This window comes from Enoplosus armatus, chromosome 19 (assembly GCF_043641665.1).
Source record: "Enoplosus armatus isolate fEnoArm2 chromosome 19, fEnoArm2.hap1, whole genome shotgun sequence".
In the NCBI taxonomy this organism is placed as follows: domain Eukaryota; kingdom Metazoa; phylum Chordata; class Actinopteri; order Centrarchiformes; family Enoplosidae; genus Enoplosus; species Enoplosus armatus.
The window spans coordinates 3,058,848-3,076,075 of NC_092198.1; the positions used below are offsets into that span (position 1 = coordinate 3,058,848).

The 17,228-nt window shown below is 42.9% G+C and overlaps 3 protein-coding genes across 4 annotated transcripts in view; all 3 read right to left on the reverse strand.

Moving 5' to 3' along the window:
• rev3l (REV3 like, DNA directed polymerase zeta catalytic subunit) overlaps positions 1-2,745 on the reverse strand; it is a 62,776-nt gene extending 60,031 nt beyond the window's left edge. The window contains exon 1 of the mRNA XM_070925726.1: positions 2,607-2,745. Coding sequence (XP_070781827.1) covers positions 2,607-2,745 — 139 coding nt within the window. The remainder of the gene's footprint in view (positions 1-2,606) is intronic.
• A 5,470-nt stretch (positions 2,746-8,215) lies between these two features.
• On the reverse strand, positions 8,216-13,148 carry traf3ip2a (TRAF3 interacting protein 2a). Of its 2 annotated transcripts, XM_070926018.1 has the most exons (11): positions 13,127-13,143; positions 12,935-12,974; positions 12,617-12,666; positions 12,034-12,495; positions 11,599-11,746; positions 11,286-11,476; positions 11,097-11,185; positions 10,952-11,020; positions 10,768-10,872; positions 10,260-10,334; positions 8,216-9,391 (listed from the first exon to the last, which is right to left on the reverse strand). In XM_070926018.1, the coding sequence occupies exons 3-11, from the start codon at positions 12,630-12,632 to the stop codon at positions 9,245-9,247; spliced, it is 1,302 nt and encodes a 433-aa protein (XP_070782119.1). In that variant the 5' UTR covers positions 12,633-12,666; positions 12,935-12,974; positions 13,127-13,143; the 3' UTR covers positions 8,216-9,244. The 2 variants fall into 2 exon arrangements, with proteins under 2 accessions (XP_070782119.1, XP_070782120.1); XM_070926019.1 differs by lacking the exon at positions 12,935-12,974 and having other exon boundaries at positions 13,127-13,148.
• Positions 13,149-14,393: 1,245 nt separating this feature from the next.
• On the reverse strand, positions 14,394-15,686 carry LOC139302735 (probable G-protein coupled receptor 139). Its single transcript, XM_070926449.1, has 2 exons — positions 15,608-15,686; positions 14,394-15,403 (listed from the first exon to the last, which is right to left on the reverse strand). Exons 1-2 carry the CDS (start codon positions 15,684-15,686, stop codon positions 14,394-14,396), a joined length of 1,089 nt encoding a protein of 362 aa, XP_070782550.1.
• Between the last annotated feature and the right edge of the window lie 1,542 nt (positions 15,687-17,228).

The window sequence follows — 17,228 nt, forward strand, 5'->3', positions numbered from 1 at the left end:
CCTCCACAGTCCTGGTATTGTGCATGCTGGTTCACTTGGATGGCTCACTAGGACACAAGTGGAACTGAGCCATCATTAATGTTGTTAACTACAACTGTGCATTTCCTGCTTAGTCAAGTCAACATCTGCTGTTGAAAAGGACCATTTTTTAACTAAAAGGTTGTGCTAATCACAAAATAATCAAGATTTTTATTTATATATACCTCCACACTTCCTCTGCAAAATCAAACATATATACAATACTAATGGTGTGACCATTTTGGGGCAATTTACACACCAGAAAATTAGGACATTGGTTATTACAGGAAGAATTGTCAACCCGTGTCTTATTTTCTGACTAAGTCGTGCGAACTTTGCACTCCCCACCCTCCATTATAGAGATTCGGAGACACAACTCCGTCAAACAAGGTATATCAGGGCAATCAGCTGGAGCCTCCTAAAACTTTCCATATAAACCAGGCAAAAGTGAACACAGAAAGAAGCCCCTTGGTTTAGCTAACTGTATAAGGATCTATCTACAGGGCAACCAGCCAGCTAACTGCAAAGTCACCATGAGCCATAGTCAGGATTATTATGAGAAGTCCTAGGCTGGAAAGATACCAGAATTTTCCTGTAATGTGGATAAATGATGGAGAGATAGTTAATCGCCAGCAATTTTCATTATTAATTAATCATATTTCACTAGATCCAGCTTCTTAAATTTGCTTTGCAGCTTTTCTCTGTTTTAGTCTATAATGCCCGTCACAGTTTCCTAAATCCCAAGGTGATATTTTCAGATTGTCTGACCAACAGTCCAAAATCCAAAGACAAAGACAGACATCAAAACCATTTTTCTGACGACCGACTATTGCTTGAATGATTGTTTGAGCTGTAGACCAAACATTTTAATCATTGGGTCAAGTTCAGAAATTTGCACCACTCAACAATAATGCAGCCATTAGCACCAGAGCAGTAAAATGAAATAAAACATTAAAATCCAGGACAACATCCAGTCTAGTATCATAAAGTTCGTCTCATATCAGTATGCAGTACACTGCATCTCCAAAATTGAGAGCGTCATTGCAACACTGGGTTTATTGTGCTTGAATCAGTGTTGATGAATTACTCCTCAATATACATTCACTGACAAGCTACTCAGGCTGCCTCTGCTGCAGTGTGTGTGTGTGTGTGTGTGTGTGTGTGTGTGTGTGTGTGTGTGTGTGTGCGCAGCCCCCTCATATCAGTGCAACCGCATGCGAACGTGCAGGTTTATGACAAGACCAAATTAGAACTGGCACCCTAACCCTGACCCACTGTCCTTCATTTCTTCTGTTCTAAATCCTTTAATCCTGACTGAGGTGCTTCCTGTTGGTACGCTCCTCCGGGTCGTCCTGCGGAGGAGCACTGCCATTGCCTGGGGGACACTACCAACTCCCACCCCCCACCCCACTGGGAACTAATCCTGCTAAAAATATACACAGTCACTGTACGGCAATGGTGTTTTCACCTGTCAAATAGGGTTGAGAAGAGGGCACGGCAATCGCAAGAGGATTTGGCTGGAGTGACGGTGCTGTGCCATTGTGCGGGAAATGATTCTATTGTTTTGCTGCGTGGGGATTAAGGTACCCAGAGTATGCGACTGTAATGGATTTATTAGAGAGCAGGGCATGAGCCAAATGTCAAAGAAAACAACACATCTACAGTAAATCTCTGCCCCTTCCTTTGCATAGTATGTACATGCGTATCATTTTTTACCATTACATATATAGGTCTAGGCTTATAATGTCAATAAGCTGCATACATTCATTTTCACAGCATGTAGGATTCTGTTTTCATTCATCACGTCTCCTACATTGTTACACCCCGCATATTAATGTCCTGTCATGATGGCTCCTGCCCTCTCAGACTGTACTGTCTTCTATAAAGCACATCATTGAAACAAGCGAGTGCTTTCACAGAATCCTAAATTTGTCCCCATTTGTCTCAATCTCTGCTACTGATATATTATATTTCTTTGGTTGCTTATCCTGCTGCTGTCACCCAATTTCACTACGGGCAACAACAAGTTTCTTTTCATCTCTATCTGCCTTTTTACTTGTATTACACTGAGGAAAAAATTGAGGAGGCAGCATGTTGTAGCCTCGCCTGTCCACACTCCACAGGTTGCTACAAAGACAATAAAACCGCCATAAAGGCGAGTGTGTGAGCTGTCCCTGAACGCCACATGTGGCAGGTGAGAGGCACAAGTCGAGCCCTGAAGCCAGGGGTGTCCGCCACCACCATGCCACGATGGAGCAAGGGGGGCGAAAACAAAGCAGAGCCGAGGGAGAGGAGGGGGAGGCAGAGGAGGACTCCCCACTGCTGCAGGCAGCCCGTATGCAAAGCATACAGCGGTGCACGTCGGTACAATATGTCAACACCCTAACTCATCATCTTGTCGTCATTTTGCATGCTACACCCGTTAGATTTCCTCTTAACAGCACGGTGCGGATGTGTGTTTGTGCGTCTGTGCGCGCGTTGTGTCCAAACAGCAGCCACGACCACTCAACATGCCGCGTGGAGCGCTGCAAGAAAGCACGGCCACCTCCTTTTAGCTTTAATAATAAAAAACACAAGAGTTGGCTGACCTGCGGGTGTTGCTCCAAATATCCGCACCACTGGCACTTTCCTCACGTCGCTCTCCCTGAAGTCGGAATAGCAGACGTCCAGGTCTTTAATGGGACTCGCCAGATAGAAGTCTGCGGTGACGATACGCACGGCGAACATGACTGCCGCGTCAGTCAGAGAGGGACCGACCGACGAAAAGCCAAAAAAAAAACTACTGTTAGGAGTCCATAAGATGCGGGGACCTCGGTGGCCAGTCGATACCAACCGAGGGGGGTGCTGTCACGGCGGTAAAACAACGACAAAGCGGAGGGGAAGCCCGGTTGTGTCCCATGAAAAAAAAAACGCGAACAAAGATTCCCAGTGGCTTCAGCGCGCCCCAAAGGTGCCGCGGCCGTGGAGAGCTAAACTCGACGGCGGCTGGTGATTATCGGACGCCCCGCAGCCGTCGGGTCCATGTTGTACTTGTAATTGTGGCTGTCCCGTGATTTTAGCTCTCTCTCTCTCTCTCTATGGTGTGTTTGTTTTCAGCCAGGAAGACGTCCCCGGGGCTTCCGGTATGTAGCGTTATCTTTCCAAATCACGCCTCAGAACTAGTCCCAGCCAGTCCCGTTTTATCAGACAGCCCCTCGGTTGTGCTCCTTCTTCCATAACAGGCTAGCCCGCGCTAGCTAACATACGAGGGGACGCAAGCGCGCCAGAATGCGTAAGAATAGTACTTCCGGCAACATTTTTCAGAATAAAAGCGACGTTGAAACGTCACCAGCAGCGGTGTCAAACAAAACACCGTTTTATTTTGGAAGACTCACATCTGGCTACAGTTGTTTATACATTACGTTTGCCAGCGGTTATACATTTGGAGGCATAGTTGCTGGTTTCATCGACCGCCTGGTCGGCTAACCAAGCTAGCGCCCAGATGTTTATTTCGCCAGAGACGGTTCATGTTCGTCTTTGACGTCTTCCCCCGGAATATTTGCTAAAACCGCAGAGTTGAATGAACAGTGTTTTCGGTGTTTTGTTGTCCTCCGGCACATCTGTCTGCTACAAATTGTGCTAAATGTGCATGAAGTCACCGCTAACATTTGGAATCATCCTGTTTGATATTTTCAAAATAATAGCACACAAATCGGAACAGTAAAACTGTAATATTGATTTGCACCAGGAATAAAAATTCAAAATTCAAAGCTTTCTTGCCTTTAAACACAGTTGTTGGGGTTCTGTTTTGGTGAGCTCCCTTAAGAAAATCTAAGGGGATCACATACAGTAACTGCACAGACATAAAACAAGTAGTTCTTACCACTTGTAATATGGCCATAGTCAACAATAAGTCCTTTATGTATAAAAATGTTCCCAACTATGATATATATCATTGTATACATACCATTACATTGTTTTATGGATGAGTAATAGCTGCACACTGGTGATTTAGGAGTTAAGGACACGAGTGGCCTCTGGGTAAGTGATGTTGCAGAAGCCAGCTGTCCTAAATCTAATCTATTTTAGCAGGGTGAGAGGAGTATTGAATTGTGTATAGAATGACAGTATAAAGTGCATCGTGCATGAATTGAAAATCAGCAGTTAAAATGTCTGTACCCGCATTGTTAATACTACTGTTGAGACAGGGTTTCTTTTATAAAGATGATATAGATGTTATAATTATGAATTCAGTAGAGCTAGTTTTCACTCCTAAAATCTCTCTCCTCACACATGAAAAAACATTGGAGAGCAATTTGTTAAAGCAAGTATGTCTCTAAAATATATCAATATTAGGATATTGTGTCTCTCAGCAAGAGACAAATTTCAGATTCTAACATGTTCGTGCTACTTGTATTGACGTGTGAAAACAAACAACACACCCTCGTATGTATAACAGGTAAACAAATGCCATATTCCAACATGGAAAATGAGTTAAAGCAGATCAGACACTCCCCTCAGCGCCATAAGTGTCCATTAAACCAGGCTGAAAGCCTAGTTATTGATCTGTTAGTTATTCTATATATCAGTTTAATTGTGCACAGGAAGCTTAGGCTCATACCTAACTCACTATTCGTGTAATATGATACCACTATCATACTTACATAGTCTAATGGAAAAGTACTTTTAGATCATAAATGAAAGAAAAGGAAAGAAAGCGGAGAAAGTGATGAAAAAACATGTTATATCTTTATTCCTTTGCATTAGTCTGATAGCTGGGTCATTTTCAATAATTAAAATACAACTGTTAAATGAACCTCAGTTTTAAACTCCTGCCCTTGGTGGACTTTTATTTTGTAACAAAGTGCGCCTCAACAGGGAAACAGGAAACAGTATTGTGGAACTTCATGAAAAGCTCATTTCACCTCATTTGCCACTGCAGCATCAAAACAAGGATTAGACCCACATCAAAGAGCTGGGAAACATCCCTTTCCCCGTTGGGCAGAGGCTGATATATTTCTAAAACTATCCTAGAATATATCTAACCTAAAAGATAAAACACAATGAAACATCAAATCTATAAAGAAATGATTCAGAAATATTTTAAGTCAAATTCCATCAATGGGGTTATTTCAGCACCACATATACACTATGAGCCTATATGGGAATATACATCTTGTAACTTCTCAAGTATGTATATTACTTATATTTATCATTGACTCTGGCTATAGTGAGTTTTCATGAAGGCAGCTTTTATTGAGCTTAAGCACAGGTATTAATATTGCCAACAGGTGAACACAGTCTTATGCACATACACATAATTTAACACTTAAAGGTCTCATATTGTAGAAAGTGAGATTTTCATGTCTTTTTTTGATTGTAAAGCAGGTCTCTGTGCTATATTAATACTGTGAAAGTATCAAGACGCTCGTATTTGGAAACTGTGCCTTTCAACAAGCCATCAGGTCTTCCGTGAGGTTGTGATGTCTCAACTATAATAATAATAATAATAAACTTTATATAAATAACTCTCACAACATAATTACAAAGTGCTTTACAATGAAAACACAAACAGTAAAAGCCATAAAATGAACACATTATGAAACACAAATACAGTAAAATGAAGTAAAATGTTGTGTAGGTCGTACAACATAAATAAAATATACAATATATATACAGTCACTGCACTTGGCCACGCCCCCAGCAGGTCATCTGCTCCAATCACAGCACGCCCACCAACCACTCAGTCTGTCAGTTACTGGACCGCTCTGCTCAGGACTGCTCTTTAAGTTTGTCTAAAACAGCTTGTTTCATACAGACGGTGAACTGTGGGACCTTTAACTGAACTGTTAAAAAGACAAAATCCAGTATACTGTATATTGGTTGTAAGTCAAAAACCTCTTGAGGGCGCCGTGGCGATGGGGGGGTATCAGGACTTATGACCTCAGTATTTCTAAAATCCTGGATTCGCCTTGCTCCTCTGTAAATGCTTTATCGTTCATGATTTTCAAGGTGAAAAGGTAGATTTCTACATTGAGCGTCAGAAGTGCATCTGTAAAGCTTCCAGCCGTGACTCTGAATCTGAACTGAATCCAGTTAATATGACTTATTATTACAGATGAATCAAACATTATCACTACAAACTACGCTACAAATTTTCGGGCTGTTCAGTATTCCACTGAGATTCCTGTAATGGCCTGTACATGGCAGGCAGCAGTGGTAAATGTGCTGAGCGCACTGCTTTCTCCTCTACACTGAAAGAGCCATAACCCTCTCCAAACAGCTGGCTCGGTCCGGTTCATGCCGGGGACATCGCAGTCAATGACTCCCCGGTGATGAAAAATGTTTCATTAGCATTTTCATCTAGATGGAGAGGGATCCTCTGTCTGCTGGAGTGCGTGCTGACCTTGAGTGGGAGCCTGGCCCTCTTAATGAACCAATCAGTAGGCGTCTGCTTTCGTTCGCCAGCAGCACGCCTGAGGTCTACGAGAGACGCATTTAACTTCAAACTAATCCAGAAATATTATATATGCCATATTTAATGCAGTGTTTGGTGAGAGCTTTTATCTAAAGTGCTTTACAGCGCACTGAGTGCATACATTGTTGGTACGGATGGCCTCGGTGGCAGCAGAGCCTCAAACTGTGATGGTGAAAGTGCCATTTTCTACTCACTTCATCCTGAAAGCCCATCCGCTTTTAAGGGCGTGTCCCTTTCAGTGACGATGATGGAGGGGAATTAACGAAGAGAAGGGGAGTGGTTTAAAGGAACAGATTCACAGATCCAAAAAAAATAAGCCATCATCAGGTCAACTATTAATGTCAACAGCATACACACAAAATGTCCATCAAAAAATCCTAACTCAAGGTCCACTTACAAGCTGCCCCCTTACCTGATGGAGTTTAGGGCTCAGGTGTCATCACGTCCTTCTTGATCTTTCTCCAATCGTCCACTGACTCCTGGTCGACGACCTTTGACCTCTTCCCAGTGGACGCTGTGATCAGTCAGCTGATGTTGTCCATTTGTGGCGTTCATTCGGGTTCCTTGTACTTGACATCCACCCTGCTGATGAGGACCATTAGATGCAGTTAAAAGAACGGGGAGAAAGCTAGTAAGTAGCCCTTGAGTTAAGTTTTTTTTTTTTCCTGTCAAACTATAATTTCAAAGCTCAAGTATGACCTTTCATGTTCGGCATAAAAATGGTTTTGTAGTCAAATCTCAATAGCAAAGACAACACTCATTGGTGTGGGATACATGCGACTCGAGCCTTCCCAATTAGGAAGACATGGAAGATAATTCGATTTTCTGGAGTTTAGGAACCACAATACAAAATTCTTGGCTACAAAACACTTCATTTGGGGGAAATTCAGTGGATATGTAATGTTTTTATGTTGCCGTAAAAGACGGTCACGTTACTTTTTGGAAGAAAGTCGGGATGGAACAACTATATAGGGCTACTGTGTGTTTTGGTGACCCTGCAGAATCAGAGTGAACCGTTCCTTTAAGTGTTTTACATGCATGTTCCTCAGTAGACATGATTCATATTCATTCAGAAAAGGTCAATTTGTCCTCGGACCACGACTCTCCTCCTTGTGTTATTAATTGTTATTTGGAACGACGAAAAAAAATCCCCTCTTTGATGGTGTAGGGACTGGTGCTTAAAAAACATAAACTGAGCCAGTGTTGGGAGTTTATTTTACAAGCAGCAGGGCAGATGGATAGAGGAACCAGACCCTTTTTGGGGAAATATCTGCATCTGGTTGCTTTGGACTCACCAGATAAGGCAGAGTCGAGTGGCACACAAGTCCTGGAACAATAACAAACAGTGGATTTATTGGAACTGGCAGCACTTTGTTTACAGACAGCACCCTCATGCAGGGGCTGATAAAAGCCTGGACATCAGTGTTTGTGTGAGGGGGAACGTGAGCAAATCATTTTTTTTGTCGGGTTTGGTAAACAGGCCGACAGAATTAAACCAGTCTGTTCACACAGACAGGGCGCAAAATGATGAAGTTCAGGGTTGTAAGCTGGCAGTCGGACGTGTCCCACACAAATATGGCTTATCAGGGAGTTGGTGTTCAACATATGGACAGGATGTTTCTGATGTAAGACCTCTGCTGTGTCTGCAGATCCTTTTATCACTGTGTTGCTCTCATGACATGAACATTTATAACCACAGTCATAATGAAAATTGGAAAAATGTATGTCCTCACCGGTTAGTCGAAACAATGCCATTTATTTCAAAGTAATATAAAAAAAAAAATAATAATAATTACATAAACGGCGAATTAGAGCTATTGCCATGAAGAAGTAAGCAAAGCTGGGGGTGTTGTCATTATTTGGGATATGCTGCCACCTTCTGGTTATTCAGGAAACATACAGCTGGTGTACTGTCTGCGTTTACGGTGTTTATTATAATCTATTAATAAATGGTTCAATTTAGAAGCTTTCAGCTTTTAGACGAAATCCATTAATACAAAAAAAAAAATAATAAAAAGTTTTGTTTTACTTCCTTATTCTGTCTGTAATGTTGATTTAAAAATTACATTTTAAAGTGGAATAGCAAAATGAAATTTTTAATAAATGGAATTTACTAATGCATCTGCCAATCGTATGCCATTTCATGACTGCTATAATTTAAAGATGTCTCTCTTTAAAACCGCACTAATATTAAATAATATACTAATATTTTCATATTACCAGTGGGTTAAAGGACTGTGTGTAATGTGAAAAGGGTCTCTCTCAGCTCTGTGGAGCATTTCAACCTCTTTTAGCTTATTGTTTTGGTTTAATGGCCCACAACTTCACTGTTTGCTGCCACATGATAAAATGTTAATGTACAAAAAAATAAAATAAAGCAGCTTTCATTTTTAAAAGTGTAACACCTCAAAATTGAATGCAGTCCCAACGACAGAAGCTCCGATTGGCCAGACCCCATACATGACTCCTGCCAATTTACTGCAGATTAAAACAATCAATTTACAATAGCTTTTTAAAACAAATCAATTGAACAAGTCTATAAGTGTTCTGGTGGCTCACTGCAGGCTTTTTAAAACATACATGATGCATTTTTAATGGCAATGTTCTGTGTTGGTTCTCTTTTCAAATCACCGAGGAGGAAGATTGAATGGTTTTCAGAGTATGTAGTGAGAATTAGAAACACTGTTAAAATGAATTATAAGTCAACAGAACAAACTGATCTGCCGCAGCAGTAATAGTCCCCATCACGTGTGTCCTTTTCAGTTTTTCTCAGAGGGGACGGACAGTGAGCGTGAGGTCCGCCCCCCGCTGTGGGATGATGTAGCGCTCCTCCCTGAGCAGGCGCAGCAGCAGGTCCACGGTGTCCTGGGGCCAGCGGTAGATCCTGGTGCTCTGGAGCCAGTTGGGGACGTGTCTCTGTAACATGCAGCACAGTGGGTCAGTAGAGTTTAGTGAGTAGTCTACACACCATTTAGCTCTGTCCTTTACATTTTCCCTTATCAATACAGTGTATGTTTTATATACTGTAATACATTTTTACCCAGATATTGTTAAAGTGCCAAAGGTGCAAACCCTCACATTTCTTATCAAATTTAACACAATTTTAAAAAACATTGCCAAGAATCACACGACTTGTACCCATTAGCCTTTAGCATAGGACCCATGAATCTAAAAACATAGTGTAGGGTTTATTTTACACCATATGAGCCTTGTTGTTGGGGATGGTGTGCATGTTTTGTAGGCAAACCCGGAAGTTAGCATCGACCTGGTTCCCTCGACAAAAAGCCAATGGGATTTTTCCGTGGGATTTAGGATTATTGCAGAAAATAAACTCTGTGGCAAACAAAAGTTTATGATATTTATTAAGATAATCTTCACTAATGGACTCCACTTTTATGATTTTTGATCATAATTTTTGAGCATAAATGGAATCAGCAGAAGTAAAAAGCACATGTACTAAAAGAACAACAATGATTATTAGCATTCAACAACTACATCTCCCATCAGTCTTAGCCATAACTACTATACACAGGACCCTGAAACTGAAGCAGCTAAAAGGAATTCAGCCACGATTCATTTTATTATTCACACCTGTGCTTTTCCTACTGTCACGTGTCAGAAATGTCTGCTGTGAAAAAGGCCTGTTGCTGCCTCTGCCGCCTCGGCTGCTGTACCCAAATCACAAAAAAAAGATTCACGAACGGGAGATGAATGAAGGCCGTGAGATGTGGTCGTCGTTTTGGGTGAGAGCCGACCCTCTCGTGTGTTTGTTGCTTGCACTTACCTTTGTTGCATTAGGGAACAACACAGGTACCAGTCTGAAGTTCAGGCAGCCTTGTCGGATGAACTCATTTTGGATCTGTACCAATAGGAAATGATAACAGGACAATCAGGACTGGACTGCATTCTGGAAAATGCAATGAAGTCTGGATAGACACAGGTGTGAAACTGGTGCTCATTTTCACATTAGCTGCATTCTTTGACAGTAAACAACAGGCTTTACAGAGCGGCTTGATTGCACTAAGCAGCCTTCCAGGCCCACAGCTGGGTTGCTTCAGCACCTGGGATGCACCAACACTGTGGGACTGTGAGAGTGGGGACAGTGGGTCGAGCTGGCAAATGAAATGCCCTGTTTTCACGTCCCAGTGGGCATTTCCTCATTCTCCCGTTCCCTTTGGCATGTGGGAGGAGGGAGTTTAATGACATAAGCTTCCCACAAGAGGGCGATATTTCACGCAGACATTTCTGCCTCAATTGTTGACAGCTGTCGTGGTGGTTGAGTGAGCTCTCGCCTGATTGTGAATGTACTTGGTGTGCAGGCCGTGTTCATCGTCCCCATTTCCCTCCACGTCCTCCCTGTACCTGGGGCTGATGACCACGATGATGAGCACCGATTTCTGTAAAATGACACCTCACTGTCAGCTTTTGCAGACGACTAACAGATTGCAAATTGATTCATTCTCTGCTCAGACTTACATCGTTCAGAAATTTGTCCATCCATTTGGTGATGTCCATTCTTTTGATTGGATCGTCAAAAATGTCGATCTATCAGGAGACAGGCAGAGTGTTTGTATGGAAAGTCACTGACAATCAAAGGTGGGGGAGATTTGACAGGACTTACTGCTGGTTTGAACCCCTGAGCAGTCAGAAATTTGGCAAAAGGAATCATTTCGTTGGCTGTGTCCACGGAATATGTGATGAAAACATTCCCTGTCAACGAAAAGTCAGTGAAACCTCCTTATCTGCACCTATTACATTCTTTAAGATTAGGAAAAGAACATTACATGCACAGGACAATGATGCGGCTTACTGCACTCCTCAGGTAGGCTGATGGTTTTCCTGATCTCCCTCGTGGCTGGTCCTGGTCCTGGACCAGCCACGAGGGAGTGATCCAGGCTGACCTCATGCATCACATCTCTAGGAGGGGTCTCACACTGAGGCACAGATCCACGGGGGGTATGTGGAGCATCTTTAAGTTGCGGCCTATAAAAGGGAAGATTCCTGTGGAGGGAAATAATCAGGAACAATCTCAGATTGATGTTTGACATCTGTGAAGCATCACATGAATCAATTTAGAAAATATCGGATCATAATGACAAACGGGACAGGAATTGTTCTCAAACCGTGACTGTTGGTGGTGCTGAGCCTCCTGGTGTGGATCCGCTTGGTAATAATGCTTAAAATGACAATAATTGTTATTGCGAAGGGGCAGATTTGCTGGAGGGCAGCACGCACACTGTTTGAGACATTTCCCCGGCATCGGATTGGGGCCTGCAGAGAGACATGGAGGAGCAGACATAAGTTTGGACATAGTTTCCACTTCGGCAGTAGTGAGGTCATGCAGACTCACACAGAAACACAACGAGTAGCAGCCAAATGACACCTAACAGGATTGGGGAGGCGACGTTTCAAAACGAAATCTATCACAGATGTCATGATTATTGAGAAGAATCAAATGAAATGTAACATTGTTATCGTCACTTACTGATAAATCAATGAATCTTCCACATATTCCACAACACTGACAGTCAACAACGTCTCTAATGATAAACACTGACCGGGCATACGAGCTGCAGGGTATCGCGGTGGGACATAGTGGGTACAGTTAGCGTCTGACATGAGCGGGAGAGGGGGCTCCAAGCTTTCTGCCTCCTCCACAGGGCGATGCTGGGGGTAACTGACCACGAGGTCCCGTTCATACAGCAGCGCCTGCTCTCTGAGACCATGAGGCCAAACGCCTGCGTGGTTCATCTGTTCAGGCTGTTTAGGGGGGATGAAGCGAGGTTGGGGGGCAGCACGACAGGCGGCCACGGGTTCACGCTGATACGGCTCAGGGCGTCTCCATTGGCCGACATCGTGTGCCGCCTCCCTGGCTTGCTCGCAGCCATGTTCCTGTGGCCCTTTGCCGGTCTCTGTGTGTCCACTACACTGTTTGCAAGAGGGAGGCCAAGCCAAGTCCAGACTGGAGGATGTCATGCTCTCATCCATCTCAACAGGAACACCCTGGTGAGGGCAAGGTCCTGACAACAAGAGCCAACAGGGAAAAAAAAACAAACTGGTTTGCACCTCATTCGGAAAGATGTCCTGATTGGCTGGACAGACTCATGCCTGCTGCGAGTCTGACAGGGTTTTGTTTCCTACCTTTAGAAGAGTCCATTTTGTCCCAGAGGAAAAGCGTCTGACTGTTGCCTCTGGTGAAGTGAAACGAAAACAATGTTGAAGGAATTTAACAGAGCGCGACAGCTTAAAGAAACACATACAGTACAGTACCTCATGTAAGCACATCTGGCAGGAGAACTGTATGTTTGAAACTGCAGAGAAAGCTATCGCCACTAATGTAAGTGCGCATCTTGCAGAGCAAACAGCAGATATATTAGAATGAACATGGTCAAACATTATTTAAGTATTTACAAACTCTTGTGTCTTCCTCACTGAATAGGTGTGAAACACAGCATGTACCTTTAAAGGTGGGGTCGACTGTAACGTATCAACACGAACGCTGCGAACCAGTACAAAGGTCAAAATCACTGATCTGCAGGTATGCCAGGTATGTCTTCATAAATGACAAACAAAATCTCAAATCTCATAAGTTTTGCCTATGGAGTCCCACACAGAGAATAAAGCAGGACTTTGCTGTTCTCCCACACCTACCTTTTCTTAGACCTGCTTCTCCCTCAGCCACAAACCTGTTCTGAGGCAAACAGGAAATATTCCCACAATGCAAAGCAGGGAAGCCTCGTGACCCATTTATGCAAATAATGCAGGACATTTAAGACTGCAACTGCCAGGTTATTTCTTTAGCAAAGTAGACATTCTGCAGCCAGTCAGGTTTAACTGTTTCTTTGATTTGAAAGGTCGCGGGTCTCATTCTTATCCAACCCTTTAACCCATTAATATCAATAAAGGACTACACCATTGACTTAACATGTACATGAATGTCATTTGCAGCAGTGCTTTTTTTTGTATTCAAATTTTATTTGGAACAAATCACTTTACTATCGAATGACATGTAACAGTTTTGGATGAGCAAACATTTTTAAGGCGAGAAAGCGGCTCTCCTTTTACATCTACACATGACTCCGAACGTACGGTTACATACCAGAGAATCACTTCTTTCACTTGAGCTCATCCATTGTTACAATAATCCATCAACAGGCATTAGTTTATTTCTTATGTTTCACCTGCTGTAAGTTCAAACTGGTGCTTTGAGCTAAATGCAAACATTTTAATGCCAACATGCTGGTGTTTAGCAGGTATAATGTTGACTACGTTCACCAATTTAGTTCAGTGTGTTAGCATGCTAACATTTGCTAATCAGCACTAGCACAAGTACAGTTGAGGCTGATGAACATTTTGACCTGATGGTGGTCGCAAGAGGAAGAATGAAGGGATCGTCAAAATTACAATTCATTGTCTGGAAACCACGAATGTCTGTACCAAAGTTTGTGCCAATCCATCTAGTACATGTTTAGATATTTTACTGGATAATTGACAACTTTGACGCTGGACACTGACGGACACCAGCTGGAACACCAAAGTCATTAGGATCCATCGTCTGGGGAGCTGGAAAAGTTGGCGAGATATTTCACTCTGGACCAAAATGGTGGACTGACCAACCTTGCCATCCCTTGAAGACAAACACAAAACTTAAAGGATAATTTGACAAAATAATCTTAACACTTACTATCTTTTTCCACGGCTTTCGTGGTTGTCATGGGGATGGTTTGTCATCACGTGACGGTATATATCCGCAGATGAAGACCACGAAATGTGACTGAAAGCCCTGGAAAAAAAGCTAGTAAGTGGACCTTAAGTTACAGTTGTTATGTCAAAAACTTAAATGTCCATGGTCAAGAATGAACATTTTATGGTGAAAGGATAATCATTTTGATAATTATATTATTCTTCCAGATTCTTTCTAAGCTGTCTGTTTAAGATTGGTCAGCACCACAGTCACAGAGTCGCCGGATGGCGAGGCCTTATGATCTACAACTGAGAAGACTTTCATGGTGGTGTGGGTGAGGACAGAGCCCAGCTCGCGTGCCTTCGAGTTACAAGTCACCACTTGGACCAGCTCCCGCCGGAAGCGCCGACTGACCATGCAGTAGAGCAGGAAGTTAGTGGTGGAGTTGAGGTTCTGCAGCATGTTGGCCAAGTCTCCGGCCACGTTGATGGGGATGCTGTAGTCGTTTCTGTTGAAGTTCTCGTTGTTGTATTTAGTTCTAAGGATGCAGTATGTGACAAAGCGGGGCAGGCTGAGCACGACGAAGGCCACGGAAACGGTGCCCAGCAGCAGGATGGTCCTCTTCAGCATGCCTCTGGCGCTCCTCCCGTGAATGACGCGACGCTCCTCCTTGGTGAAGAGGTTGGTGGCGCGGCACAGATGGTACCCGATGAGGTAGTTGAAGATGATGACCAACACGATGGGGATTCCACCTGAGAGGAAGGTGGTTATCCACACTATCACGGTAGAGTAGGCCTCGTTGCGGTAGCGGCACCTGGGCAGCGTCACGTTCTCCCCGTCCACAGTAATGTTGACAGGTGTGACGATGTTGATCCAGCCCAGCGGCACAGAAGCCACATGAGACACCAGGACGATAGCCACGCAGTTCAGTTTAGTGACCCAGGACTGGGAGAAGTGCTGCTTGGCCGCCGTGCTGCGCAGGACGAGGTAGCGCTCGATGGTGAACACCACCACCATCCAGGACGAGCTGTACAGCGATCCATACTGCAGGAATCCCAGGATGGCACACCAGGGGTGGGAGTGCCAGAAGGGCTGCAGTAGCCAAAAGGTGAGGGTCAGGTCAATAAGGATCACCCACACTAGGTAGAAGGTGTCCACGATGGCCAGACAGCTCAGGTAAATGATGGCTGTGTCGGACATCCCGCATTTACGGAAGCAGATCATGTAGAATGTGAAGAGGTTGGCTGGAAGACACGAACATAAAAGCTCAGATGGATACATGACATTTGTCCGTCCCTACTTTAAGTTACTACCAATGAGTTTCTAAACGCACCAAGAAGAAGCTGAAAACACAACATCTGACGTTGTATCACCTTATAAAGTCGTTATGGCAGATTAGCTTATTAGCACCAACTGTCAAAGACCAAACAAGATAACAAGATACAAACCTGGAATACCCATGATGCAAAGGAGTGGGTAGTAGATCTTCTGAACAGTGACAAAGATGGTGACGCTGGCTCCCTCCATGGTTCATTGACTGCCAGGCAATAGCTCACATGCTAATACCTGCAATAAAGCCATTAGAGAGGTGGAGGAGTACGCTGTACAAATACTGGTGAGGGGCCACGTTGCAGATTAGATATTTAGGTGAAATTGGCGTGATTAAAAATGACTGAAACTGAAGTCTTCGTTTAAGGTGACTCAAAATGGCTCAAATGTGAAGCAATTAAGCTTTGGATAAGGATCTATAATTTGCATTTAAGTGACTTTTGGTTTAAAATGCTTTCTGGTGTCATTTAATTGGTTGCACAACTAATCACTCTCAGATTTGTCTTTTCTCCGACTATGTTTGAACTTGCGCGAAGAGCTCAGACAGAAACAACCTGATTCAGCTCACAATGACTCACAATAAACGCTGGCTGAAAGCTGATCTGTCTGCTATGGGCGGGTCTCACTTGGAAGTCACTGAAGAGAAGGAAGCAGAGGAGGTTTCTGTACAAAGTTGATTTCAATCTCTAACAGCCTGGAAAATACCTGTAGTACATAAAGATCTACTGGTCCTTATAGAGACTCTCTAATGGTTTTATAGAGACTTCAGCTAAACATAGATAACCTTTTCAGTCCTTTCACAGTGCATTATCAATAACCTGGCCTGCTACAGGTTTAACTATCCTCATCTGGCTGAAAATATCAGTCATCAATATTAAAATGGATAAAATCAGACATACCTGGTGTCTACAGGACCTTCGTGCTGTGTTCCTTATAGCAACGAAGATGTTCTTCCACAGAGGTGCATAGCAGCTGGTTACGTCTCCACAAGGCTATCGATGATCTGAGGAGGGATGGTTGAGACAGCTCCAGCTGCTGTTCCTATAAAGCTTCAGGAGGAGGGAGTCACATCACCTGACATACGACTGATGTGAAGGCTCAGTTGTTCCTAAAATGAGATGCTGTGGCCAATAACTGATAGCACAAAATGAAACTTATCAAATAACTGTCTTTCAGTGAGCAAATTATAGCAATTTGGATTTTGTATATTTTATAAACAGAGGCATTTTTGTTCCAAAGTGCTGAGAAACTGTTTTTCAAAAGAACTGATCAGTTTGAATAGTGCTTCCAGCAAGGTGGCCATCACTTTATTGATCTGAGAATCAATTCTTTTCTTAAGGACGCAGGTTTGTGTGTCTTTTTCCACTGGATGGCTGCAACTAAAAACAAAGTTATGGGAACAAGAGAAAACATTTCTAGAGAAATAAAAACCACTGAAAGATTTGTATTGCAAAAGAACACATTGTCCATAAGATAAAAAAAGATCATTTCATAACTGGAAGTACTTAGATTGAATCTCTGCCTATACAAACAAACAACAATGCTACACAATACTGTAGGTATGGAAGCCTATAGAGGACTATATAAAAATGATAATGTAAACTTGAAAATGATAACGATAATAATTCCACAGTAGCATTACAATTTCCCAAAATTAAAAATCATTAAAAGTTATTAAAAATCTAAATAAAAATGAATTTTAATGTTCACATACCCGTATGGTTATTCTATGACAACATT